Source organism: Prunus avium, chromosome 2 (genome assembly GCF_965620075.1).
Source record: "Prunus avium chromosome 2, drPruAviu1.hap1.1, whole genome shotgun sequence".
Lineage (NCBI taxonomy): Eukaryota > Viridiplantae > Streptophyta > Magnoliopsida > Rosales > Rosaceae > Prunus > Prunus avium.
In genome coordinates this window covers 23,319,934-23,346,007 of record NC_142285.1, presented here as the reverse complement: position 1 = coordinate 23,346,007, position 26,074 = coordinate 23,319,934, and the positions used below count along the sequence as shown (strand labels likewise).

The window sequence follows — 26,074 nt, the reverse complement described above, 5'->3', positions numbered from 1 at the left end:
TGGTCGAAATTAACGCGGACAAAAGCCAAAAATAATGATCGAAATTAACGTGGACAAAAGTCAAAAATAAAAAAGAGTAAAAAATAAAAGAAAATAATCCCAAATTATAGAATAGTATAGATGTACCACATCAGCGTATGATAATCCCATTCAAATTTTGACACGTGTCCATTTTTCAAAATAAATTAATAACTTTATTACAACTAGACTTACTTAACTTTTATCCTTTAAAATAAAATTAGAAAAATAAAAATGCTTAATTATTGATATGCCTCCTGTGCTTCACCGAAAATCTCACTTTGCCCTCTACACTTCAAACTGAGTCAATAAGCCCCCTATGCTTTATTTTTGTGTCCCCCGTTACCCCCTTCCGTCAATTTGGTCAGTAAAACTATTAACTTGCTTACGTGGCATGAGCATTTTAGATATTTTAGCTATTAAAATTTTTTAAAATTTAAATTAAATTTTAAAAAACTGTTTATAAAACATTTTAATAATTAGAAAGATCTTTAAAAAAAAAAAAATTAAAGCCCCTAGCACCCGAATAGCCCCACCGCTACAACAACCCAACCCTTCCCCACCGCCACCCGCCCTCCCCGACCTAAGGCCACCACTCCACCATTGTTCAAATATGATATCCCCACCCAGGTGATGCACCCACCCCAAACCATTAATAACAATCAATCCCAACCCACCTAGCCACTTTCAACCCCCAACCATAAAAACCCCTAGCTGACACCCCAAATCCACACCCAACCTCACAAATCCAATTTGCCCCAAGCCGTAGCCATCCCAACAAATTATTCGAACGCCAAAACCCCAAGGCGCAAGAACTTCTCTTATCTTCTCCAACTGGGTTTGATTTCATTTCATGCTTGTCATTTTCACATATTCTTTGTGCAGCCATGAGGGTTATGCGATTGGAGTTTATAAACAGTAAACTCATATTGAAGAACTTTATTTTGTGTTTTATTTTTTTACCATGACAGAGGAGAAATCAGGGTGGCAAGATGGGGAGGGAATGGTAAGCATGGGTTTGGGGTAGTTGTTGGCGATGGGGAAGGGTTGGGTTGTGGTGGTGAGGGGTTATTCGGATGCTGGGGGATTTATTTTTTCCTTTTTTCCTAATTTATTTTATTATTAAGATGTTTTAAAATTGTTTTAAAATTTTGAGAATTTTTAATAGTTAAAATTACTAAAATACCCATGCCACGTCAGTAAGTTAACGATTTAACTGACCAAACTAACGGAATGAGATAACGGGGGACGCAAAAATAAAGTACAGGGGGCATATTGACTTAGTTTGAAGTATAGGGGGCAAGTGAGATTTTCGGTTAAGCATAGGGGTCATATCAATAATTAAATAAAAAAGAAAGAAAGAAAGAATTTTCAGACAACCCCAACCCAAATGACCATAACCCCCAACCTGTGCCACCCCTCTCCTTGCTCTTCCTCTTCAAAATCGGATGCTCAGCAGACAATTCACTTTAGAATCCGATTTTGAACCCAAGTCTTTTATTAGCCAAATCAAATTGAAGAAGATTGTCCTCCAATTGATGCGCTCTGATCACAATGGCAGCACCTTGGATTACTTGGGCACAGCCTAGCATCCACAAATCCCAAACACAACACATCTTTGCGCACTTGCACCATTGAATTTGCTACAAACACACCCTTTAGTACACTCACTCTGCAACACAAAATCAATGGAAGGCACAGTCGATGTTGATTGAGTTGAAGCATACTCTGAAAGGTGCTACAGACGTCATCCTAAGAATTTGAGCATGGAGTTGCTTTAGAAATGCAAGGGGTTGACATGAAGAGCAAGGGAGAGGCGTGGCGCAGGTTGGGGATTATGGGTGTTTTGAGTTGGAGACGGAAGGTTGGAAAATTCTTTAATTTTCTTTTTGAAGACTTTTCTAATTTTATTTTAAAAGATAAAAGTTAAGTTCAGCGTCATAAAGTAATTAATTTCTTTTCAAAAATGGACATGTGTCAAAATTTGAATGAGAGTATCATACGTTGACGTGGTACATCCGTTCTATTCTATAATTTCTCGTAATGTAGCTAAAGCTTCATGATCTCTGGCTCATAAATAAGAGCATGTGCTCATCGAGTGGTGGATGTACGCATCTGCAACTTTATGCTTATCTGTTTCTTGACTGTGGTGGGTTTCATATATTCTTCAATTTCTTTAGCCTACAAAGAAGTTGCTAGATTATTTTCTCAGCTGAGGTAGCAGGCAAATTATACTGAAAATAAGTAAGCCAATTCGGTTCATTCTTTTTGTTACCCTTCTCCAATATCGCCGGTATAAAAAATAAAAAAAAATGGTAGCAAAGGTTCCATTTGCATATAATATGGTCATGAATTAAACATTAATTTTGGAAATTACTTTCTTCTATTAATCATCAGCTGATTAAATTGTTCTTTGCTTATTGTTTAATTTGTTCCTAGTGGTAGTCTACATGGAGATGATGATGAACCTCTTTTTGTTGTGCCTGGGGCGTGTGTTTCTCCAGCTATGGCAGCGCGGTTACCGGTGGGTGAGCGGTGGCAGTGGTGGACGGAAGAAGTTGTTGCCGGGGCCGCCAGCGTGGCCAATACGGTCCAATCTTCCGCACGTAGATGGGGTAGCGCACTCTCATATTTGTCTCCAGCGCTAACCTCATCCACGAAGCCCTCGTCCAGAGAGGCTCCGAGTTCGCAACCCGACCTGGCATCTCCCCATGCCGCCTCCTCTTCAGCAATTGCGACATCTACACTGCGGAGTACGACCCTCTCTGGCGGACCCTCCGCCGGAACTTGGTCACTGAGGTGATCAACCCAGGAAGGATAAGGAAGTGTAGTTGGATCAGGAACTGGGCCATCCAGTCTCATCTCGACAGGCTCAAATCCGAGGCTGCTGCAGCGAACAACTTTGTCCATGTCTTGAGCAACTGCAGGCTCACCATCTGCACTATTCTCACATGCTTGTGTTTCGGGACGAAAGTATCCGAGCCAAAATCAAAATGATCGAGAGCTGTTTACTACAAGAGGTTATGATCATGACGACACGAATGCTGCCAGAGTTCTTCCCGACGCTCGCTCCTTTTTTGTTTTGCGGGCAATTCAGTAAAGCCAGGGAGTTGAGGAGGAAGCAGATGGAGTATTTGGTTCCATTGGTAAGAAAAAGAAAAGCATTTCTTGATCAAAGTATTAATGGCTCTGATGATCATGATTGTATGACGATGGTGAGCCCTAAGGGTGCTACGTATATTGACTCCTTGTTTGAGCTGGAGGTGCCTGGAAGAAGAGATCGCCAGTTGGGAGAGGAAGAGCTAGTGATGCTTTGCTCCGAACTCATCATTGTTGGCACCGATACTACTGCTACCATGTTAGAGTGGGCTTTCCTTCATATGGTGACGAACCAAGAGATGCAACAAAAAGTCTACAATGAGATTGTGGAATGTGTTGGGGGAGAATATGGTGAACTTGTTGTCATAGAAAGCGACGTAGAGAAGATGAGCTATCTTTCTGCGGTGGTGAAAGAAACGTTTCGCAGACACCCACCCGCCTACATCGCTTTATCTCACACGGTGGTGAAGGAAACGAAGCTTGGTGGCTACACCATTCCACTGGAGGCAATTGTTGAGTGTTACCTTGCATGGGTTACGCAAGATCCGGATTTGTAGGATGACCCGAGTAAGTTTCGACCCGAGAGGTTCTTGGACGGGGACGGGGTTGACGTGGACATCATCGAGACAAAAGGCGTGAAGATGGTGTCGTTTGGAGCTGGAAAGAGGATCTGCCCGGTGTGGAATTTGGGCACTTTGCATGTGAGCTTGATACTTGCTCGGATGGTGCATGCTTTCAAATGGTTGTCGGTTCTGGATGCCCCACCCGACCCGACTAAGAGTTTTGTTTTTACTGTTGTGATGAAGAACCCTCTCAAGGCCGTCATTTTGCCTAGGTCATCATCTTCATGCAGCATCTAATGCTTCAACTCCCACCTTGCTGCTGGCTCATGTGATGAGTCATGATAGTAAAATAGGTGGGTTAATCTAGAGTATTTGAATATTGTAACCTATATCTTAATGACCCTGATGATAATAGGGTTATACTATATAGTTATTAATTAAACCAAATGGGATGTTTTTGTCACATTCTCAATTAGTCAATGAATAAATTTTGGTGGTTTTCTTTTTCTGTTTGGATGTAGAGAAAATCTGAATGAAACTCAAACAACAAATCATTCTAGTTAGAGCATGATTAAGGAGACAATACCCTAGCAAAGAACCAGGAAAGTGGTCATTTGTTTCAAGTGAGACAGCCGGACGGGAACACCAAATCAAGAATTTTAAAGTGTAACATTTCATGAAATTTCACATAACAAAAACAAAAACAAAAACAAAGTGTCATCTGCCTTCAAGTTGTTGTTCATATGCTTTAAATAAATGCAGACTTTAAATTCAAACATTGACAAATTTCTGTCCTTGCAAATTGTGAGGTTTGCAATAATGAATTTGGTAGCAGCATAATTGTTGTAAGATTTTAGCTTAGGGGACTGTCATTAACTTTTGTTTAAAGTGGATTCATCCATTCATTTTGGCAATGCATTATTGCACCAGAATTGACCTCTCTCTCTCTCTCTCTCTCTCTCTCTCTCTCTCTCTCTATGTTAGAATTTGTTGGAATTCTTATAGCTTTAATCTGATTAGGTTTTGGATTATTGGTAAATGGAGCTCTGAATCTAAGAAGAAATGAAAGAACAGAGAACTTGGAGGAAAACGAAAGCACAAGAAATGAGTCTGTAATCTCATCTATATTTTCACGCACACAACATGCTTGAATATAAAACTGTTAGGAATAAGAATGTTCCTCTCTTACATCAGCTCAATCTAACCATCCATTCTTCTACCCTATGAGATAGAGACACATGGCACAAACTAACACTTTCTCTAAGTTTACATCTTAGCTGTCCATTGGACTATAATCCAATGGCTCACATTTAAGCAAACAGAAAATACAATCTGAAATAAACTAAATGAACATTTCAGCTATTGCACTTATATTTCAACACTCCCTTCTAAGTGATTAGCTGAAATGACACCAAGCTTCTTCCTCAAATATTCAAACCGATCTCTGGCTAGAGCTTTAGTAAAAATATCTGCTGTCTGCTCTTCTGTCTTGCAGTACAACAGATCAATTTCTCCATCTTGTAAGGCATCACGAATAAAATGAAAACGTCTATTTATATGCCTTGTCTTGTGATGATGCACAGGATTCTTGGTTATAGCTATAGCTGAGGTATTATCACATAAAATTGGAGTAGCATCAGCTTGTTCCTCACCAAAATCTGAAAGAACAAATCGCAACCAAACTGCCTGAGCAGTAGCTTCTGCTGCACTAAGGTATTCTGCCTCTGCAGTGGATAGAGCTACACTGCTCTGCTTGACTGATGCCCAAGAGAAGACACCTGATCCAAGATGAAAGGCATAACCAGATGTACTCCTCATATCATCCTCACATCCTGACCAATCACTATCGCAATAACCAACCAGCATTGTCTCTTTTCCTTTCTCATAAGCTATGCCAAAGTCAAGAGTGCCTTGAATGTATCTAAGCACTCTCTTGGCAGTTCCCATATGCTTTCTAGTAGGTCCATGCATGTATCTAGCTAATAGACTTGCAGCAAACATGATATCTGGTCTTGTTGCCGTTAGATATAACAAACTCCCAACAATCTGTCTATACATTCTTTCATCAGCCGGTTCACTCCCATCCTCCTTTGATAGCTTCTCATTCATGGCAAGAGGAGTTGCAACAGCTTTGCAATCTTTGAAACCAAATTTGTCCAATAATGTTCTTGCATATTTTTTCTGATGCAAGAAGATGTAGGACTCAGCTTGTATCACACCTAAACCCAAGAAATGATGTAGTAAACCAAGGTCAGTCATCTCATATTTCCTCATCATCTCAGTTTTGAAACTCATCACCAACTCCTCAGAACTTCCTGTATATATGATATCATCTACATATAAGGAAACTATGAGGATTCCACTTTCTGCAGTTTTCACATATAATGTGGCCTCACTAAGACTTCTTTTGAAACCTGCAGTTGTGAAATATGCATTAATTTCTTCATACCAAGCTCTTGGAGCTTGTTTTAGACCATACAAGGCCTTCTTGAGTCTATAAACTCTATCTTCTTTGTCTTTAACCACAAAACCTGGAGGTTGATCCACGTACACCTCCTCCTGTAGCACTCCATTCAAAAATGCTGACTTCACATCTAGCTGGAACAGCTTCCACTTCTTTTGAGCAGCTAAGGCAATCAAGGTTCTCACTGTATCAAGCCGAGCAACTGGTGCAAATGTCTCATTGAAGTCTATTCCAGGCTTTTGAGTGTAGCCTTTAGCTACTAGCCTTGCTTTGTTTTTCTGAACAGACCCATCTAGATTCAGCTTGACTTTATAGATCCATTTGACCCCAACTATTGGCTTGTCAGATGGTCTTTTTACCAATACCCAAGTATCATTCTTCTCAATCATTTCAAGTTCAGTTTCCATGGCCTTTTTCCATGATACATCTTTGATAGCATCTTCAAAAGTTTCTGGTTCAATGATGCATACATTGCATCTTTCATATACCTCTGCAAGGCTTTTGTATTTCAGTGGAGTGTGGTCAATGTCATGTGAACCTGTGTCAATTCCTGCAGATTCTTCTTCACAGTCTTCTGGTAATCCATCATTTGTAACTGAGTTCTCTGCTTGCACCATGATTGCATCATTTGTTGCATTCTCCTTGTTAAGCACCATTTCAGAGAGAGGAACTGAAACACTGCATTCTTGATGTGCATTCCAATCCCAGCTAGCATCCTCATTAAATACTACATCTCTTGAGATGATCACATTTCCAGTGGTAAGATTATACAGTCTATACCCCTTCTCACAACTGCCATATCCAAGAAACACACACCTTTTGCTTGCCAAGTCCAGCTTCTGCCTCTGTTGGTTTGGGACATGTGCATAGCACACAGAACCAAACACTCTTAAGTGTTTAATACCCGGTTTTCTTCCACTATAAGCTTCAAATGGCGTTTTCTTGTCCAAGGCTTTAGTAGGACATCGGTTGAGAATGTACACTGCAGTATTAACTGCTTCAGCCCAAAACTCAAGTGGCATTCCCTTTTCAAACATCATGCACTTAGCCATCTCCACTATAGTCCTGTTTTTCCTCTCGGCCACACCATTTTGTTGTGGTGAGTATGCCACTGTAAGTTGCCTTTCCATTCCCATTTCATCACAAAATCTGTTAAACTCATTAGAAGTATACTCTCCTCCTCTATCACTTCTTAGCTTCTTCACTTTATACCCAATTTGCAGTTCAACTGTGGCTTTGAACTTCTTAAAAACAGTAAAAACATCAGATTTATACCTCAAAAAATAGACCCAGCACATCCTTGTGCAGTCGTCTATGAATGTGAGAAAGTAGCAGTTTCCAGCCTTTGTAGTTGTTTGCATAGGACCACAGACATCACTATGTATCAACTCAAGAGGAGTTGATGCTCTAGTGATGGTCTCTTTTGGAAAACCTTCCCTGCATTGTTTGCCCAGAACACACCCTTCACAAACTCCTTTTCTTGCTGTAATTTCTGGCAAACCAATCACCATATCTTGTTTCTGCAGCATTTGTAAACTGTCCATATTTAAGTGCCCCATCCTTCTATGCCACATGATAGATGACTGACATACATTTACCTTGTAAGCAATATGCATCTCAGCCTGTAGTTTAAGTGGAAAGCTCCTGTTTCCTCTCATTGGAACTTTTGCTACCAATTTTGAGTATGAACCATCATCATAGATTTCAGCCTTTTGATTGCCAAACACTAAGTGATAGCCATGCTCCATCATTTGTCCAACACTCAGCAGATTTTCCTTCAAACCCGGCACAAGCATAACCTCCTTGATATATCTTCTGCCTTCTTTAGTTTCAACCACAATGCTTCCTTTTCCAGTCACATCTACCAACTGTCCAGTACCCATTGCCACCTTTGCAGTCACATTCTTGTCAATATCAACAAGTCAATCCTCCTTACCTGTCATGTGATTACTACATCCACTGTCAAGATACCAAACATCAACGCTTCCTTCCATACTAGCACTCACTTTACTAGCATAAAACATTGTTGGTGTATTGGTTACCTGAGTAGCATAATTAACTTGCTGCACAGGCTTCTTACTATAACAATCCTTTGCAATGTGACCTAACTTGTCACAATTATAGCATTTTGGTTTGCCTTTGAATCGACACTCTCCAAAGTGCAATTTACCACAATGCTTGCAAGGATTTTTAGCTCCATCAGTGGGTTTGTTATCCCACCTTTTCCCTTTATCTTTCCAATTCTTATGATGCTTATTATCCTGATTTCCAGTCACCTTAGCAGATTTGGAATCAACACTCAGACTAGCAAAAGCCTTTTCAGTCTTGTTCTCATGGTGTCTCTCCAATCTTTGTGCAAAGCTTTTCAATGAGGCAACCACCTCTTGAACCTCAATCACATCTAAATCCCTTGAATGCTCAATTACAGAGCATATAGGATCGTACACAGGCAGCAGACTAATTAACATTTTCTGTACAATTCTCCCTTTAGGCAACTCTTCCCCATAGCCTCTCATTTGATTTATTAGATCAAACAATTTTGTAAGATAAACAGATAATGATTCATCCTCTCTCATTCTAGTATATTCAAATTCTCTACGAAGACTCTGTAATTTCACACTTCTAACCTGTTTATCACCATGGAATTCCAGCTTCAAGATGTCCCAAGCTCCTTTAGAAGACTCTTCTTGAGAAATCCTTGGAAATATGTCATCCGAAACTGCTCCCTGAATCAGACCCAGAGCTTTAGCATCCTTCATGCATAGCTCAGTGAGAGTCTTCTCGGCTCCACTCGAGTCTTCCTTTTCTTTCTTCTTTTCTTCAGATTCGCCAGCTCCCTTCGAATCTGAGCATTTCATTCCCTTTTCAACCAATTCCCAAAGCCCATGAGACTTGAAAATGGTTTTCATCCGTATGCTCCAAAACTCATAGTTCTCACCATTGAAGATTGGTGCTCTCAGCTCACCACCGCTTGATCCAGCCATATTAGACTCGGATCGCGAAATCCCAAGCTCAACTTCAAGAACTTCAGCTCACAGATCGAACGCCCAGTATTAATCGATCGAACCTGGCTCTGATACCATGTTGGAATTCTTATAGCTTTAATCTGATTAGGTTTTGGATTATTGGTAAATGGAGCTCTGAATCTAAGAAGAAATGAAAGAACAGAGAACTTGGAGGAAAACGAAAGCACAAGAAATGAGTCTGTAATCTCATCTATATTTTCACGCACACAACATGCTTGAATATAAAACTGTTAGGAATAAGAATGTTCCTCTCTTACATCAGCTCAATCTAACTAGAGCTGGCAAACGGGTTCCGGGTCGTTAACGGGTCAATCCGTTTTCTTAACGGGTTGACACGAACACGACCCGTTAAGCTAACGGGTCAGAAATACTAAACCCAAACACGACCCGCACATATTCGCGAATAACATGACACGACCCGTTATGACTAATGGGTCGTTTTTCACCCGTTTCACCCGCTTCACCCGTTTCACCCATTTAAAAAATAAACAATATTTTTGCTGGAATTATTAAATAAAAACACCTCAACTTAGAGATATAATACAAATAAAGCTGAAATCCTTAAATAAGTCTTCCACATTACACATTGGCAAACAAAAAAACTCATAGACAACATGAGTTTCAAATTAATCTCAATTGAAACAAGTTTTAAACAAAATGTCAAGGAGAAAAAGAATAAGTCTAGTGCCTCCTCCATGAACTAATCTCAAAACTTCAATCCTCCATGAACATAATCTCAAAATTGCAATTTTCACCAATTATGCAATCTCTGTGAAGAAAAAAAACAAAACAGACAAAAATGAGAAAATAACATTAAATTATGGAGGGATACAATATGAATAAAATATCAATTATTTATAGTTACCTTTCATCAATCATCAAGTGGAACATTGTCCTGATCTAGTCTCTTCACAAGTAAGATTGAAGATATCTTCAGTAAGGCTTTCCACTTCTGTACTTCCTTCATCTATTGCTAAGCATAAAAAAAAAACAGAACTTACAAATAATTCACATGATGGAAAAACATAAAAGAAAAAAACAGCTACTAGTATTAAGTTATATAAATATACCTCCATTTCCAAAAAGCCAATCTCGCGTGCACAACAAAGCTTGAACAGTTTCTGGTAATAATGAACTACGATATTGATCTAATACTCTACCGCCAATACTAAAAGCTGATTCTGATGCAACGGTAGAAATGGGAATTGTTAACACATCCCGAGCTAACTGTGAAAGTATCGGATAATGAAAATGCTCCATTTGCCACCAAGAAAGAACATCTATATCTTGCTTTCTATCTAGTCTTTCCTCATCTAAATACTTATGCATTTCATTTTTCTTACATGAACTTGAACCATTTTTGTAACTGTTATCAAAATCCTACACCATAAAAAATAAAAAACACAACTATTAGTTGCATGCAAATGCAAATATACAATATGAAACATCAATAGACTCCTCATCTGTGAGTCTCATAGCTTCGGTACTCTCTGTAACATCCATAAGCTTCAAAAGAAAAAAAAAGGACATAAATTCAATATCAATTATAGTAATGTAAAACTCACGGATGGAGTGTTTCAAGAATCAAAATAATAGCCTAGTGTGCAGCAAATCAATCATTATCATACCCATTGAATATCCAATAAACTATCTTTCAGCAACTATCTTTTGCTGTTTCCGTATGGATATTGTTTTACCTCTTTTCAAGTTGCAATTGTTTGGTTTTTTTAAGTAGCAAGTCTTCATCTAAACCAATAAATAAATCAAACAAAGAAAATAGGAAAGTAGAAATTAATAGTGCAGCAAGTTGACAAAATAGGTAGAAGCCACTAAACTAGTAAAGGATTGGATTGATCGGTTGGTGTTTTATTATATTCCCCCAATTTCTATGAATCAATGAATCTTAACCTGAGCCTACTTTGCTAAGAGAAAGACAGAGAAGGAAAAGACAGACGGCATAAAAGAAAGCAACCGTTTCCAACTCAATTTCATACCTTTTTTCGTTGGAGAAGAGGAAAGGTAGTTGATGTTGATCCTTGATCGTTTGGTTTGGATCTATGGAGAAAAAGAGAGAACTTTTTTTTCTCTTGAGAGAAAGACAGAGAGCGGCGTGAGGAGGAGGAATAACAAAATTGAAGCTTCCTTTCAAGTTCAACCTAGGTTAATTTTTTAACGAAAATTACAAAAATGCCCTTGCTCCTAACGGATGTAACGGGTTCACCCGTTTTCGACCCAACACGACCCGTTAGCTTAACGGGTGGCTAACGGGTTCACCCGTTTTCAACCCGACCCATTAAGCTCAACCCAAATACTGATAATTTCGTGCGAATTCGTGTCGTGTTAACGGGTCGTGTGCAATATTGCCAGGTCTAAATCTAACCATCCATTCTTCTACCCTATGAGATAGAGACACATGGCACAAACTAACACTTTCTCTAAGTTTACATCTTAGCTGTCCATTGGACTATAATCCAATGGCTCACATTTAAGCAAACAGAAAATACAATCTGAAATAAACTAAATGAACATTTCAGCTATTGCACTTATATTTCAACAGAATTAAGTGCATACTAACCCATTGAAAGCTAAAATATCACAGGGACCACTATTGAATCAAAGGCCCTCCCCCTAACTGAAAATAGTTGGGTGTGACACTACACCTCACACCAATGGCGGAGCCACAGTGGGGTCAGTGGGGTCGCACGACCTCTTGGAAGCCATGGAAATAGGCTTAGAGGTCCCTTGGAGCTGAGGGAGAGACCCCTTGGAGTTGCACACCAGGTGCTCGACGTTTTTGCTGAGAAAGAAAGAAGCTGCGAGGAAGAAGAAGCACTGTTGTTTTTTTTAAAACATCCTGGGCAAAACTATGTCGTTTTGACCCAGGAATTGTCTTTAAAATGGCATGGCCCAGCAACTCCTCCCAAAGTCCAAACCCACCCAATACCTCCATCCCATTGCTTTCAGTCATAAAACTTTACCAAATCTGAAAAATATTGGCTAAAGTTTAATATTGGCCAAATCTGGAAAATATTGCCCAACAACCTTTCATATTTCCCAACAAGATTTATGAAAAACATAAAAATACTAAAATAATTGTAATAAATACCATGTCTCTGCTCAATTCAACTCAAACACTTAAATGGACTCCTAAAATCCCCAAATTCTATTATTTTCTACCCTAAACCCTAAACTAAATCTCCCCCCCAAACCCTCAACATGGCTGAAAATTTTATTCTCTTCCTTCTCCAACTCTGATTTTATAAATTTATTGTTCTTGGTATACTTATGTTACATTCTTTTGTTTGATGATAATGCCTAATATTTTTATTGGATAATGATTTATTGGAATGGATGAATATTGATGATTTTGTGTGTGGATGATTTATTGGATTGGATGACTATATATGATTATTTGATTTGTTGGAATTTAGGGTTTATGATTAATTTTGTGATGGATAACTTATAATAAGATAGGTTTGTTCATTTGTTTCTTTTATAAAAAATAGTTGACTATTTGGTTTGATTAATTTAGGCTTAGAATTATGGAACGATAAGCGGAAAGTAATATAAAATTATCTTTTAGTGTTATTTTCATCTTAAAAAAAATATCGGAACTTTTACACTAAGACCCCTTGGGGTAACAATCCTGGATCCGCCACTGCCTCACACCGACAAAGCTTTTCCGAGGGCCACAAATACGCATGAAAAAATATTTTTTCCAATTGCAAAATAACAACCCTCAGAAAAATGTCACCACGATGCTTTGTAGTTCCGATATACAGATATTGTTGAGAGTTAAACCAAGTCCACCGAATTCAAAGCCACTTTTAATACTTTATTCACTTTGTAAAAGCATGCCCATGCTTTATGTCAGATGTGTTTTGTTTATTGGCTCAAGGAGTGAGGCTACTGTGGCTATTTTGTATTAGGCAGGCTGTCGGCCGTGTGCTCACTTGTCTCTAGAAAGTTTTTATTGTTTTTGCTGAAAGGTCTCTCTTTCTCTTAAAAGAGGCGTTGCCTCTATTTGTATTTAGTGCTGCTGTTGTTGTTTGAAAGCAGGTGAACGAAGCTTATCAGTTTCTTGGTTTTTAGTCTTCTTCCTTCTATTCTCTTCCGTGTCTGTGTGAGTTCATTGAGGGTGTGTTTACAGACTTGATTTTCTTGGGTTTCATCTGCATGCTTGCATTTGGTGTTTGGTCTGTTTGTTGTCTGTGAGTTTGCTACCGTGAGTTTTTAGTTTGTTCTACAGATATGCTGTCGGGAAAAAGTCTCATTGATTGTCTAAAATGTATGGTTTTTGGCGGGAAAAAAAGTTGGCGCCAACACTATTAATGACAAAAGATATAGTCTTCATAGATGGAGTGCTTATTTTTGAGTTCTCATTATGTCAAAAATGACAGTTTAGTCTTTCTCGATAATAAAATTTACAATGACTATTGGACATTTTCGAAAGTGTCTTATGTATTTCCAAGGAGTATTAGTTCTTCTCTCGGTAATAAGTTTATCTTTCCGACAACATTCATGCATCGTTAGAAGTGATTGAAGTATTCCCGAAGATATTTCTCTTTTTCTGGAAGAGATAGTTTTATTTATGACTATAATTAATCACGGTCGTACATAGTTGTCTTTTTACGAGAGGATTGTAAGTTTTGACGTAAAGGTTGTCTTCAACAAGTGTGTTGTTGGAAAGACCTTCGGGAAATTTTTCATGCGCATGAAGAGATCATCTCATCCAATGGCGGACCCAGGAATTTTTATAGGGGTAGGCTAAATATATATATTTTTTTTTTATAGAGGAGATATATTATAAGCCTTTTTTTTCTCTTGAAACAAAAATGTACATAAAATTTTATAAATCAAACATGGCCACATTACAAGCAAATATAACATAAAGAAGTACAAAATATAAATAAATACCAAATCAAATACATTGTCCAACTTAAAAAAATCATATATGCTAATTAATAATTCAAGTTGCAAAAATAAAATATATATCAATAGTCTCCAAAAGTTTTCACCCTAACCCTAAATCATAAAAACTTAACAACAACAATTAAAATTGGAAATTGAATATATATAAAATAAAAAAACTTACCAAGATTGAAGAACCTACTGAAGATAGGTTGGTAAATTTTTTAGAGGAGGAGAGCTATTTCCTCTTGGCTCTCAAGATTCAAATATGGTGTTTTGGGTGGCTAGAAGAAATTTTTTTTATGTTTGCTCTCTGTGGGTGTAGCCACTGGCGAATCCAGAAATTTTTTAGCGGAGGTGCAATATTGACTAAGTATGAAAAATGGTTTTTTGGAATAATCATTTTCTCAAGATAATTTTTGGCGGCTTTTATTCCTTACACATCAAATAAGAAAACTTGATTTTATGGGATTTTAATATGAAGTACATATTGACTTAATGAGCCATCATTTTTAGCCTAAATCGTATTTTGCACTAAAACCGATTTTTCATATTTTGATTTGGTGAGAATTTGATTTTCTAGTATTTTTATTTGAATCCAAATGGGGGGTACTTCCTTATTTACATTGTAAACTTAAGTAAATGGAGTAATATAAAAATAAATGAAAGTAAAAGGACAAAGACATTTACTTAGATGTTGAAAATGGAAATAAGGTAATATGCACACCAGTTGAGCAAATGGGCAATTTGAAGCACTTACCCTAGGCTGGAGCCCACTCCAGCCTAAGCTTAGGTCCGCCCTTGATCTCATCTGCATGGTACCAAACTTTACAAAAGAAAGTGGAGCCATGTTTCACACCATACAAAAAGCGAAAGAAAAACTTCTTCTTTTTTTTTTTTTTTTGGGGTAAAAAAAATAAAACTTCTTTGCCACCATATGAAAAGCCAAGGTAGACTTCCAAGGTAATATTTATAAAAAAAAAATTGAATAAGGGCATTATCATCCCACAACTATAAAATACGTCCTTATTTAACATTATGAATCTTATAGGGACTAAATGAAAAATGCCCCTATAGCAATCCCTTTATGGTAACTTTCTTTTGGTTTGCTTTGTAATAGTTTTCTAACTAGGTAAAGTTTTTATTTTAATTTTGATAATTTGATGGGTTTTCTAAGAAAAATAAAAATTGATCGATGGGGATTCTTGTTGCTTTTTGGGATAGTCAACTCAAGTTTGAATTTCCCATAAATTAGATTAATTTGAAATAATTTAAATTATCACTGTATAAAAAAAATAAAGTGTATTTTGAGCTCTCTCTCTTTTTTAGGTTAGCTTTCTTCTACAAGAGCGTGAAGATATGGATGACAATGGGTCCAATCGAGGGTGGGTATGTCATTCACATTCCATCCTCGTTAAGCATTTTCCTTCAATCCCCGCCTTCATACCCGTAATGTTCAAATCAAGGATTCCTCATCCTTGCCTTTGTTCGGGAATAGGTTCCTTGATCCGCACCATGACGGAAAAAAAAAAATCCAATTAAAAACTACTTTGTTTTTTTGTTTTTGATAAGAAGCTCATAAATTGTATTCATTAAGAAAATATTACATCATCGTTTAAATAGAAGACAACCAAAGACTTACTCCCTCTAAAACCCTAGCCGCTTTCTCCCTTTGTGAGTCCCAAAGGAAAAACTCCATAAAGGGAGGGTGGAGGAAGAAGTGTCACTGCCTCTCCTCCCCCTCCTCTCTTCTTGTCTTTTCCTTTTGGGTTAGTAAATAACTCCACTGGGGCGTTTTGAATAAGAAGCCCCCCTTGTGGTGATTTCTTCTGGGTCATGCTCAGATTGAAGTTCTCCATCACTTCTTTTAGTCTATATTCTCAATCAAATCATTCTCCCAAAACTCGCTCTCTAACATTGCTCAGGTTCTCTTTTGGTTCTACATCGTCTTTGACGGATGTTGCTGCAAATCACTCAATTGTTTTTTGGCATGGTTTTGGTTTTCATTTATTTGTTCGCTATTATTCGCAAGTAGATCGCTGGAAATCATATTTTTCCCAGAGCTATTACGAATGCGGTGGTAGGTGTGGCCACGACGGCAGTTCTTTAAATGGTGGTGGTAGGGTTCATTTAGGCTCATAGGTTGGTTTAGGTTTTGGTCATGTTGGGTTTGTGGGCTTTGTTTGGACTTATGATTAATTGTGATGATGTTGGCTAGTAGTTTTAGTGCGGCTTTTTTTTGCTCTAGTTTTGTTTTTCTCATGTTAGTTTGTTGCTCTCTTGATACTTTATATGTCATATTGGGGTTAGTTTGGCATTGCTGTGCTGTGAAAATAATCGCTGTCAGATTTGCTGTGAGAGAAATCAGCTGTGAGAGAAAGCAGTTTGGCATTTGGTAAACTTTTTGTTAAAAGTGTTATTGGTATTGATTTCCTCATAATCAGAAAATGATTGCGGCATAATCATTAAACCCAGCGCCTCTTCAAAACTGATTCATGCATAATCAAAAAATGAAAGCACCTCATTAGCTGCTTTCCCTTATAACTTTCTCTCACAGCAATTTTTAATAATAAGTGATTTTCTCACAGTTTACCAAACGAGCTGGACTTCCCAAATTTTTTTTAAAATCACTTATCACTCCAAATAAGCAATGCCAAACGGGCACTTGATGTCTTTGGTTGTACTATTAAAGTTTATCTAATGAAATTTATCTTTGATAAAAAAAAAAAAAGAAGACAACCAAACATGACCATCTTCCATCCAAACAACTAAGAGTCCAATTTTCCTGTTACCAATTTCCCTGTGCCCTCTTGTTTCCTCGTTAGTTTTGTGACATGTGGCACACAACTTAACAGTAATTTAACTCTGTTAACTCTCTTAAACTCTTTTTTAAAATTAAAATAATTAAAATACACGTTTGACAAAAACAAGTTTGCACGGCTCTTCATTTTCAGCCCCTACATCTTCTACAAACTGCATCTTCTTTGCTCTGCAAAAACGCATCCCCTAGATCTGGTTTGATCATCTCTTCCCCCTTTTTGGCTGCTGGTCTTGGAGCCATCGCATACAATACAATTGCAAAATTGAAGGCTAATCGAACGATCCTGCATATATTATTAGGCCAATAGTTCCAGAACCAGAAAGAAGCAAAATTCTCCTTCCACTTTTAATTCAGTAGATGAAGAATCCATCTAATTTTTCGCCTGGGAAGCATCGCGAATTTTTGCCTCATACTCCATTTTATCCCTCAATATTCAGACTAAATAAAACAAGAAAATCATCTAGTTCTAAATTAGTATAGTAAACAAGGTATTATATATTAACTTAATTTTTATTACCTAAAAATATAGACTATTTAAACAGTAGCATTACTCTTTCCTAATTCACCCGTTTTTCTTTCTGATAACAAAAAGGGAAAGGGAAAGAAAAAAGAGTGAGGCGCGTTTTGACTTTTGCAGTAATTCCCATGGCGGGAACCATGCATGCCCTAATTCTCACACCTCGACCCGCCAAATCGTTGCCGTTTGCTCACCGAATCCCACATTTTCCGTCCAAACATGCCGCATTCCGTTTCAATTTTCAACTTAGCCGCTCCATTTCGAGGCCCGTCAAAGCTTGCCAACAGTCCGATCAGGTTCTGTTTACTTGTTTGTGCGCTGTTTGGTAACTCACCAATAATGATTCTAATTTTGCTTTGTCTTGGTGTTTGGACATGGTTATAGTGTAATTGGAATTTCTGAAGGAAATTTTTGATAATTTGGTTTAGGATTTAGGTACCCAAATGATAAGTCTCAAAATTATATGCTCTGTTTAATCATCTTGTTTAAAGAACTGTGAATGTTTTTTCAGATAGATGGTGATGGAAAGAAAGCTCATAACCATTCTGGTTCAGTGAATGGCTTGAGTTGAGCTAAACCATTGTCGAATTTCGTGGCGAATAATTTTCTTCCCTTAGGTGACTTCTAACTCTATATTTGGTTGAAAGTTTTGTGTTTTCACAGTGTTATCATAATTAATCACATTCCGTTTGTTGTTTAGTATTGTTATTGATAAATGTCTGTGCAATATTATATGCAGCTCTTGTTGGTGGAGTAGCTGTAGGGATGGCAAATCCTAGTCTAGGTTGTCTGGCTGATACGTATTCTTTGTCAAAATTTAGCACGTTTGGGATTTTTATCATCTCAGGTTAGAATTCTGCATTTCTCTGGTTCCAATCTGTTTGATTTTTCTTTAGTTTATGCTAATAATGGGCCTAATTTGTTCAGTGTGATTCTATAGGGTTGACCTTGCACACTGGAGAAATTGTTGCAGCTGCACAAGCATGGCCTGCTGGAATCTTCGGGCTAGTATGACCTCAATGTTTCATGTCCTTCTCTTTTGCATGTTCTTGGCTACACACTCACGAACACGCACATGGACACACAGCTGCACGCGCATACACGCACATATCTTACACTAGTATGCAATGCATAGAGGGCCTGCGTTTGAATAGATGTTATTGTTGATAAACTCTACTTACTAGACTCAGACATGAAAGACAGATTTGGTACATGTCTTTATACAGCATCCATTTCATAGTATTGAGTGGATCAATGTCTCTATTTCTGTATTTTATATGTTGCTTTTAAAAAATTCTTTCTTATCAAGTATAACTGTATTTGAAAATGTTTTAAGGACACGCTTTTGTTCCTTTAGATGTTTGGGAAAAATGGAGAAACTCATGTCATCTTTTATTAAAACGTTTTGCATCCAGTGGTTTAAACTTATGCTATGCTATGCTATGTCATTTATGTATTGTGTATATCTCATGTGTTTAGCATTGCGACTGACAAATATGACTTTGGATTAACTAATATAGTCCCTTGTCTCCATTGACCTCTCCTATTTCAAGTTGCCTGCTGACTGGCGTGATGATTGAATCTCTGTTGTTTCTTATAACAAGTTACAGTCTTATATGCCTTAATATCTGTAGATTGGTGAAAAATGTTAGGGCAATATCTCATAACTGAGAGCTTGTTTATCTTCATTTTGTTTCTTTAAGATGTGTTACTTGATTTTTTTCTTTTTCCTAACTGATACTTTAAACTGAGATTTGTGGATTGCGTTGATTTCCATTGCTTCTGAATATGTTATTATATAATTAATCCATTGGCCATTTTTAAACTGAGGCTTATGGATACCACTTGCATTGACATTTCATTAATGCTAGCTAGATCTGTTACATATTGGTAATCCTCTCCATGATTCAGGTCTCCATTCTATTATTTACTCCATATTTTTGGAGGATAATATTGCAACTGCAGCTCCAACCTCCAGAGTTTGTTAGAGGTTTGGCAATTGAATTTATTTTCACCTGTAGTGTTGGTTGAGAGGACAATTCTGTTATTTAAATATTATTGTTTAAATATTTGAGAAATTCTGAATGAAATTGTTATGAAGTTTCAGGCCTGTTGTGTATGAGAGTTCTGTTGTGAATTAATGACTAACTCACTGCCCTTAAAGATCTTGTTGTTGATGGACTTTAGACAAAGAACTCAATGATGGATGAGTCTTACACACACTCACAGAAATTAACCAAGCACAAATGACACAAGTGTTTATAGAGGTTCAGCAAATTGCCTACATCCTCTTTGGTGATCACCTTGAGAAATTTCACTAATGAAGATAGGTTACAACTTTGGTTTACAAAAGAAACCCCCTTAGAACACTACCCTCACAATCTATTTCTCTCACACCCTTGCTCAACACCTTGATACACTTAGAGAACTCTCTTGCTCTCCCCTTGGCTATCTTGACAAAACTGAAAACTCTAACTCTCTCAACTCAGAATTCCAGCTTCTACCACTTACTATTATTCAACTTGTTTTCTCCTCTTGTGTTATCTTACTTCACCCCATTTCCTACACAAGCCAATTGACATAAGATAAGGCACCATCTTTGTCCTCCACGTTCCTCCTTTAGTCAATAACTTAGACTAAATGTCAGATCAAGTAGGTAAATGATATTCCACTCAGCCACCTCCCACTTACACCAGAAAATGGAGAGTGATCTCTTTGAAATAAGATAACCAATTAGCCATGAGTGCTCTCCCAACTATCCAGCAGGTAGTCAACGTTCATTTAACTCAGAAGTGACCCACTAAGCCTCTGAAATCTTGTGGAAAGCAATAGCCATCGAAAACACAGTTGAAAACACGTAAGGAAACGTCACAGTACGACTGGAGCGATTGGTCGTCAGGAATGGGCGACCGGTCGCCAGAAGTTTTTTTCCTCCAGATTTGAATCTGCTTCTAAACGACCGGTCGCAAATGTCACGCGACCGGTCTCTCGTGCTTCCTGCGACCGGTCGCTCGTTGATATTGCTCCAGACTTCGAATCTGCTTCAAAACGACCGGTCGCAAATGTCCTGCGACCGGTCGCTTTTAGACAGATTCAAAATCATCCTTTCAGCGCCAAAACACACTTGTATCCTTAGGTGAGCCATTTTTCCAACAATCTCCACCATGGCGAGCCTAATACTCCTTGTGGACATCATTGCCTTTCAGGACATCTGTAATGTCTTGAGAATCGTCCTGATAACTCTCAAGAACTCCACCTCAATCTTTAGCATGTAACAAGATTGAGCAAGCTCAAACAATGCTTGAACTTTGCTGTTGTGACTGGCTTTGTTAGACAATCTGAAGCGTTCTCCTTTGTATGAACCTTCATTATAGTGATGTCTCCATCATTCACCCAATCCCTTATCCGGTGGTATCGTATATCAATGTGTTTGGACCTTCCATGGAACACTTGATTCTTCACTAGACATATAGCACTTTGACAGCCACAACTTGCCTTCATTTCTGTCTCTCCTTATCTCCATTCCTAGGATCTTTTGTGCAGCACCAAGATCCTTCATGTCAAACTCCCTTCCAAGCAATGTCTTCAAATTCTGGATTTTTGACATGTCTTTACATGCAATTAGCATGTCATCAACATAAAGAAGCAAAAGGATGATATTACCATCCTTGAATGCATGAGAGTAAACACAACAATCAGATTCACATCTTCTATACCCAATCTTCATCATGTAAGAATCAAAGCATTTATTCCACTGTCTTGGAGATTGCTTCAGCCCATATAAAGACTTCTTCAACCTACAAACCAGATTTTCCTTCCCTGCTTCAATGAACCCTAGAGGTTGGCTCATGTAGATGTCTTCCTCCAATTCACCATGAAGGAAAGCAGTCTTCACATCCATTTGCTCCACCTCCATGTCCTCTTGTGCTACTATGGAGAGTAGTAGTCGTATAGAAGTATGTTTCACCACCGGAGAGAAGATTTCATCATAATCAACTCCCTCCTTTTGCAAGAATCCTTTTGCCACCAACCGAGCTTTGAATAAGGTGGCACCCTTCTCATGCATTTCTTCTTTCTTCCTAAACACCCATTTGCAGCCAATAACCTTGCGACCTTTGGGTTTAGGAACTAACTCCCAAACTGAGTTTTGGTGTAGAGATTCCATCTCTTGCATCATAGCTTCCATCCAACTTTCCCGTTCCTTGTTCTCAACAGCCTCTTGGAACGTTGTTGGTTCTTCTTCACTAGCATTTAGGGCATAGTGAACTGCATCCTTTTCCCATCCAAACCTTTGAGGTGGTTTGATGGTTCTCTTGGGCCTGGACCGAGCTATAGATGATGGCTCCACCTGTTCTTGAGCCTCTTCTTCTTCTTGAGTGTGTTGTTGATGCTGCCCAGCTTCTTCCTCTTCAATGTCAGACTCCACCTCCTCCTGAACGTCTTCAGTTGGCTGTTTCTGAGAAGTCTTTCTTGACACCTTCTTGAGTGGAACTTCAATGGTTGTTTCTTTCTCAACAACATCTTCCTTTGCCTCTGAATTCTTGACTTTGTTCATAGGTATGGTCTTCTCATCAAACACAACATTTCTGCTGAGTATCTTCTTGTGGTTCACAGGATCCCACAGCTTGTAGCCCTTCACACCACTCTCAAATCCGATGAAAATACATTCAAGAGACTTTGGCTTCAACTTGGATCTTTCATCACTAGGAATAAGTGCATATGCACTGCACCCAAACACCTTAAGATTCGAATAATCGATTGATTTATTAGACCATACCTCCTCTGCACATTTGAACTCAAGATTTCTTGAAGGCGATCGGTTAACCAAATAGGCAGCGTGGTTAACCGTTTCTGCCCAAAAAGATTCGGGCAACCCTGCATGAATTCTCATACATCTCTCAAGCTCCATGAGAGTTCGGTTCATCCTCTCCGCAGCTCCATTTTGTTGGGGTGTCTTCTTCACAGTAAAGTGCCTTTTAATGCCTTCATGTTTGCAAAACTCAAGGAACTTGCTGTCCTTATATTCACCACCATTGTCACTCTTTAGGATCTTGATCTTTCTTCCGGTTAGGCTCTCTACTTCCGCCTTCCACTCTTTGAATTTGGTGAAGACCTCAGATTTCTCCTTCATGAAGTAGACCCAAACCTTCCTTGAAAAATCATCCAAGAAAGTCACGAAATAGCGAGCTCCACCCTTCGATTTAACCGGTGATGGCCCCCATACATCCGTGTGAATATAATCTAGCACACCTGTGCTTTCTTCCTCTTTGTTTCGCTGCTTGAAAGCTATCTTTGATTGCTTTCCCATGGTACAAAATCTGCAGAACTCCAGCTTGCAACTTTGAACACCTTTCAACAATTTTCTGTTGTGTAGTTCCTGCATGCCCCTCTCACTCATATGCCCTAGCCTCAAATGCCAAAGCTGAGTTTCATCTTCCGAGTCCTTGCTTGTAGATACAGCTGCTCCACCTATGATTGTTGTACCACACAACCTATATAGACAGTTAGGTTGAATTTCTCCCTTCATAATCACAAGTGAACCTTTTGAGATTATGAGTTTCCCTCCATTTGCTTTCAATGAATAACCATTCTTATCAAGAATTCCAAGGGAAATGAGATTCTTACGCAACTTTGGAATGTGCCTTACCATTCCAAGAGTCCTAACAGCCCCATCATGCATCTTCACCTTGATTGTACCGGTGCCTTTGACTCTACACATTGAGCCATCCCCCATCATCACTTCACTGCTATCTTCTTTCTCATACGTGTCAAACCACTCCTTGTTTGAGCACATATGATATGAGCATCCGGAATCCAAAATCCAATCGGAAGAGGAACACCTTGAAGAATTAGCCAATGCATTTGTTTTAACATTGCTATTAACACACAAAAGCTCACCATCACTTTCTGTGACATCCTCAGCTGTGTTTGCTGCATTCTTCCCTTTGTTCTTCTTCTCCTTCCATATGGGGCAATTCTTTTTCCAATGCTCCTTTGACCCACACTCGAAACAACCTTCCTTTGCCTTGGATTTGGACCTTCCTCTATTGCCTTTCTTGCCTTCACGCTTCTTTGAACGGCCTCTCTCTCCGGTCTTTGCAACTAGACCTTCGCCTTGAGAGTTTTCTCCCGAACGTTGAGTCATCCTATGGTGTGTCATGATGTCTTGCACCACAGGCTCAAAATCAAGAGTAACCTTTCCGAACATAAGAGTGGTTCGAAAGTGTTTATAGGACGAAGGTAAGGATGTCAACAACATAAGAGCCTTATCCTCCGGACTATAATTCACATCCATTCTCTGCAAGTCAGCAACACATCTATTGAAACTACTTAGATGTTCCATTAGATTTCCTCCCTCCTCCATCTTAAGATTCAGGAGTTCTTCATTGAGGAAGTGTTTGTTGGACAACGATTTCCCTGCAAACATCTCTTCGAGCTTCTCCCATGTTTGCTTCGCTGTATCCTTTATCACGTTGATGAGCACCTCATCGGAGAGATAGTTTTCGATGGCTCCTCTGGCTAACTCGTCAAGAACTCCCCACTCATCATCCGTCATGCTTGCTGGCTTCTTCTCCTTGCCAACCAACACAACATGGAGCTGTTGTTGTGTAAGAGCTGACTTCATCCTTCGTTGCCAAAGAGTGAAGTTCTCCTTCCCTGTGAAAGGCTTTAACTCCACCTTCATGCTTACTGCCTGTGGTTGCTTCAGATGCTGTGAACTGCTACCACTCTCAGCTTCCATGTCACTTGCCATCTTCAACACACTAGCACTCCAAGAGAAGAACTAGCTCCAGCTGCCAAACACAGCTCTGATACCACTTGTTGTGAATTAATGACTAACTCACTGCCCTTAAAGATGTTGTTGTTGATGGACTTTAGACAAAGAACTCAATGATGGATGAGTTTTACACACACTCACAGAAATTAACCAAGCACAAATGACACAAGTGTTTATAGAGGTTCAGCAAATTGCCTACATCCTCTTTGGTGATCACCTTGAGAAATTTCACTAATGAAGATAGGTTACAACTTTGGTTTACAAAGGAAACCCCCTTAGAACACTACCCACACAATCTGTTTCTCTCACACCCTTGCTCAACACCTTGATACACTTAGAGAACTCTCTTGCTCTCCCCTTGGCTATCTTGACAAAACTGAAAACTCTAACTCTCTCAACTCAGAATTCCAGCTTCTACCACTTACTATTATTCAACTTGTTTTCTCCTCTTGTGTTATCTTACTTCACCCCATTTCCTACACAAGCCAATGGACATAAGATAAGACACCATCTTTGTCCTCCACGTTCCTCCTTTAGTCAATAACTTAGACTAAATGTCAGATCAAGTAGGTAAATGATATTCCACTCAGCCACCTCCCACTTACACCAGAAAATGGAGAGTGATCTCTTTGAAATAAGATAACCAATTAGCCATGAGTGCTCTCCCAACTATCCAGCAGGTAGTCAACGTTCATTTAACTCAGAAATGACCCACTAAGCCTATGAAATCTTGTGGAAAGCAATAGCCATCGAAAACACAGTTGAAAACACGTAAGGAAACGTCACAGCACGATTGGAGCGACCGGTCGTCAGGAATGGGCGACCGGTCGCCAGAAGTGTTTTTCCTCCAGATTTGAATCTGCTTCTAAACGACCGGTCGCAAATGTCACGCGACCGGTCTCTCGTGCTTCCTGCGACCGGTCGCAAAGAACTAGCGACCGGTCGCTCGTTGATATTGCTCCAGACTTCGAATTTGCTTCAAAATGACCGGTCGTAAATGTCCTGCGACCGGTCGCTTTTAGACAGATTCAAAATCATCCTCAAACAATGCTTGAACTTTCCAACAATTGGTATCAGAGCTCACCTAAGGAAAGGATGATTTTGAATCTGTCTAAAAGCGACCGGTCGCAGGACATTTGCGACCGGTCATTTTGAAGCAGATTCGAAGTCTGGAGCAATATCAACGAGCGACCGGTCGCAAGTTCTTTGCGACCGGTCGCAGGAAGCACGAGAGACCGGTCGCAAAGCAGATTCAAATCTGGAGGAAAAAAACTTCTGGCGACCGGTCGCCCATTCCTGACGACCGGTCGCTCCAATCGTGCTGTGATGTTTCCTTACGTGTTTTCAACTGTGTTTTCGATGGCTATTGCTTTCCACAAGATTTCAGAGGCTTAGTGGGTCACTTCTGAGTTAAATGAACGTTGACTACCTGCTGGATAGTTGGGAGAGCACTCATGGCTAATTGGTTATCTTATTTTAAAGAGATCACTCTCCATTTTCTGGTGTAAGTGGGAGGTGGCTGAGTGGAATATCATTTACCTACTTGATCTGACATTTAGTCTAAGTTATTGACTAAAGGAGGAACGTGGAGGACAAAGATGGTGCCTTATCTTATGTCCATTGGCTTGTGTAGGAAATGGGGTGAAGTAAGATAACACAAGAGGAGAAAACAAGTTGAATAATAGTAAGTGGTAGAAGCTGGAATTCTGAGTTGAGATAGTTAGAGTTTTCAGTTTTGTCATGATAGCCAAGGGGAGAGCAAGAGAGTTCTCTAAGTGTATTAAGGTGTTGAGCAAGGGTGTGAGAGAAACAGATTGTGAGGGTAGTGTTCTAAGGGGGTTTCCTTTGTAAACCAAAGTTGTAACCTATCTTCATTA

General features: G+C 38.9%; 2 protein-coding genes, 1 long non-coding RNA gene and 1 pseudogene across 4 annotated transcripts; 2 read left to right on the top strand and 2 right to left on the bottom strand.

Annotated features, from left to right (window-relative positions):
- The first annotated feature begins 2,468 nt into the window (after positions 1-2,468).
- On the top strand, positions 2,469-3,977 carry LOC110746841 (cytochrome P450 77A2-like; annotated as a pseudogene).
- A 4,089-nt stretch (positions 3,978-8,066) lies between these two features.
- LOC148296657 (uncharacterized) lies at positions 8,067-9,128 on the bottom strand. Its single transcript, XM_088248594.1, has one exon. It carries the CDS (start codon positions 9,126-9,128, stop codon positions 8,067-8,069), a length of 1,062 nt encoding a protein of 353 aa, XP_088104720.1.
- A 571-nt stretch (positions 9,129-9,699) lies between these two features.
- Positions 9,700-11,304, bottom strand: LOC148296656 (uncharacterized). Of its 2 annotated transcripts, none has more exons than XR_015833603.1 (4): positions 11,165-11,304; positions 10,241-10,676; positions 10,036-10,143; positions 9,700-9,939 (listed from the first exon to the last, which is right to left on the bottom strand). It is a non-coding gene; the product is annotated as an uncharacterized LOC148296656 (long non-coding RNA). The 2 variants fall into 2 exon arrangements; XR_015833604.1 differs by having other exon boundaries at positions 10,241-10,550; positions 11,165-11,303.
- A 5,770-nt stretch (positions 11,305-17,074) lies between these two features.
- LOC148296655 (putative sodium/metabolite cotransporter BASS4, chloroplastic) lies at positions 17,075-23,333 on the top strand. Its single transcript, XM_088248450.1, has 6 exons — positions 17,075-17,715; positions 17,931-18,036; positions 18,159-18,266; positions 18,360-18,427; positions 19,331-19,409; positions 19,521-23,333. The coding sequence occupies exons 3-6, from the start codon at positions 18,185-18,187 to the stop codon at positions 19,553-19,555; spliced, it is 264 nt and encodes an 87-aa protein (XP_088104576.1). The 5' UTR covers positions 17,075-17,715; positions 17,931-18,036; positions 18,159-18,184; the 3' UTR covers positions 19,556-23,333.
- The last annotated feature ends 2,741 nt before the right edge of the window (positions 23,334-26,074 follow it).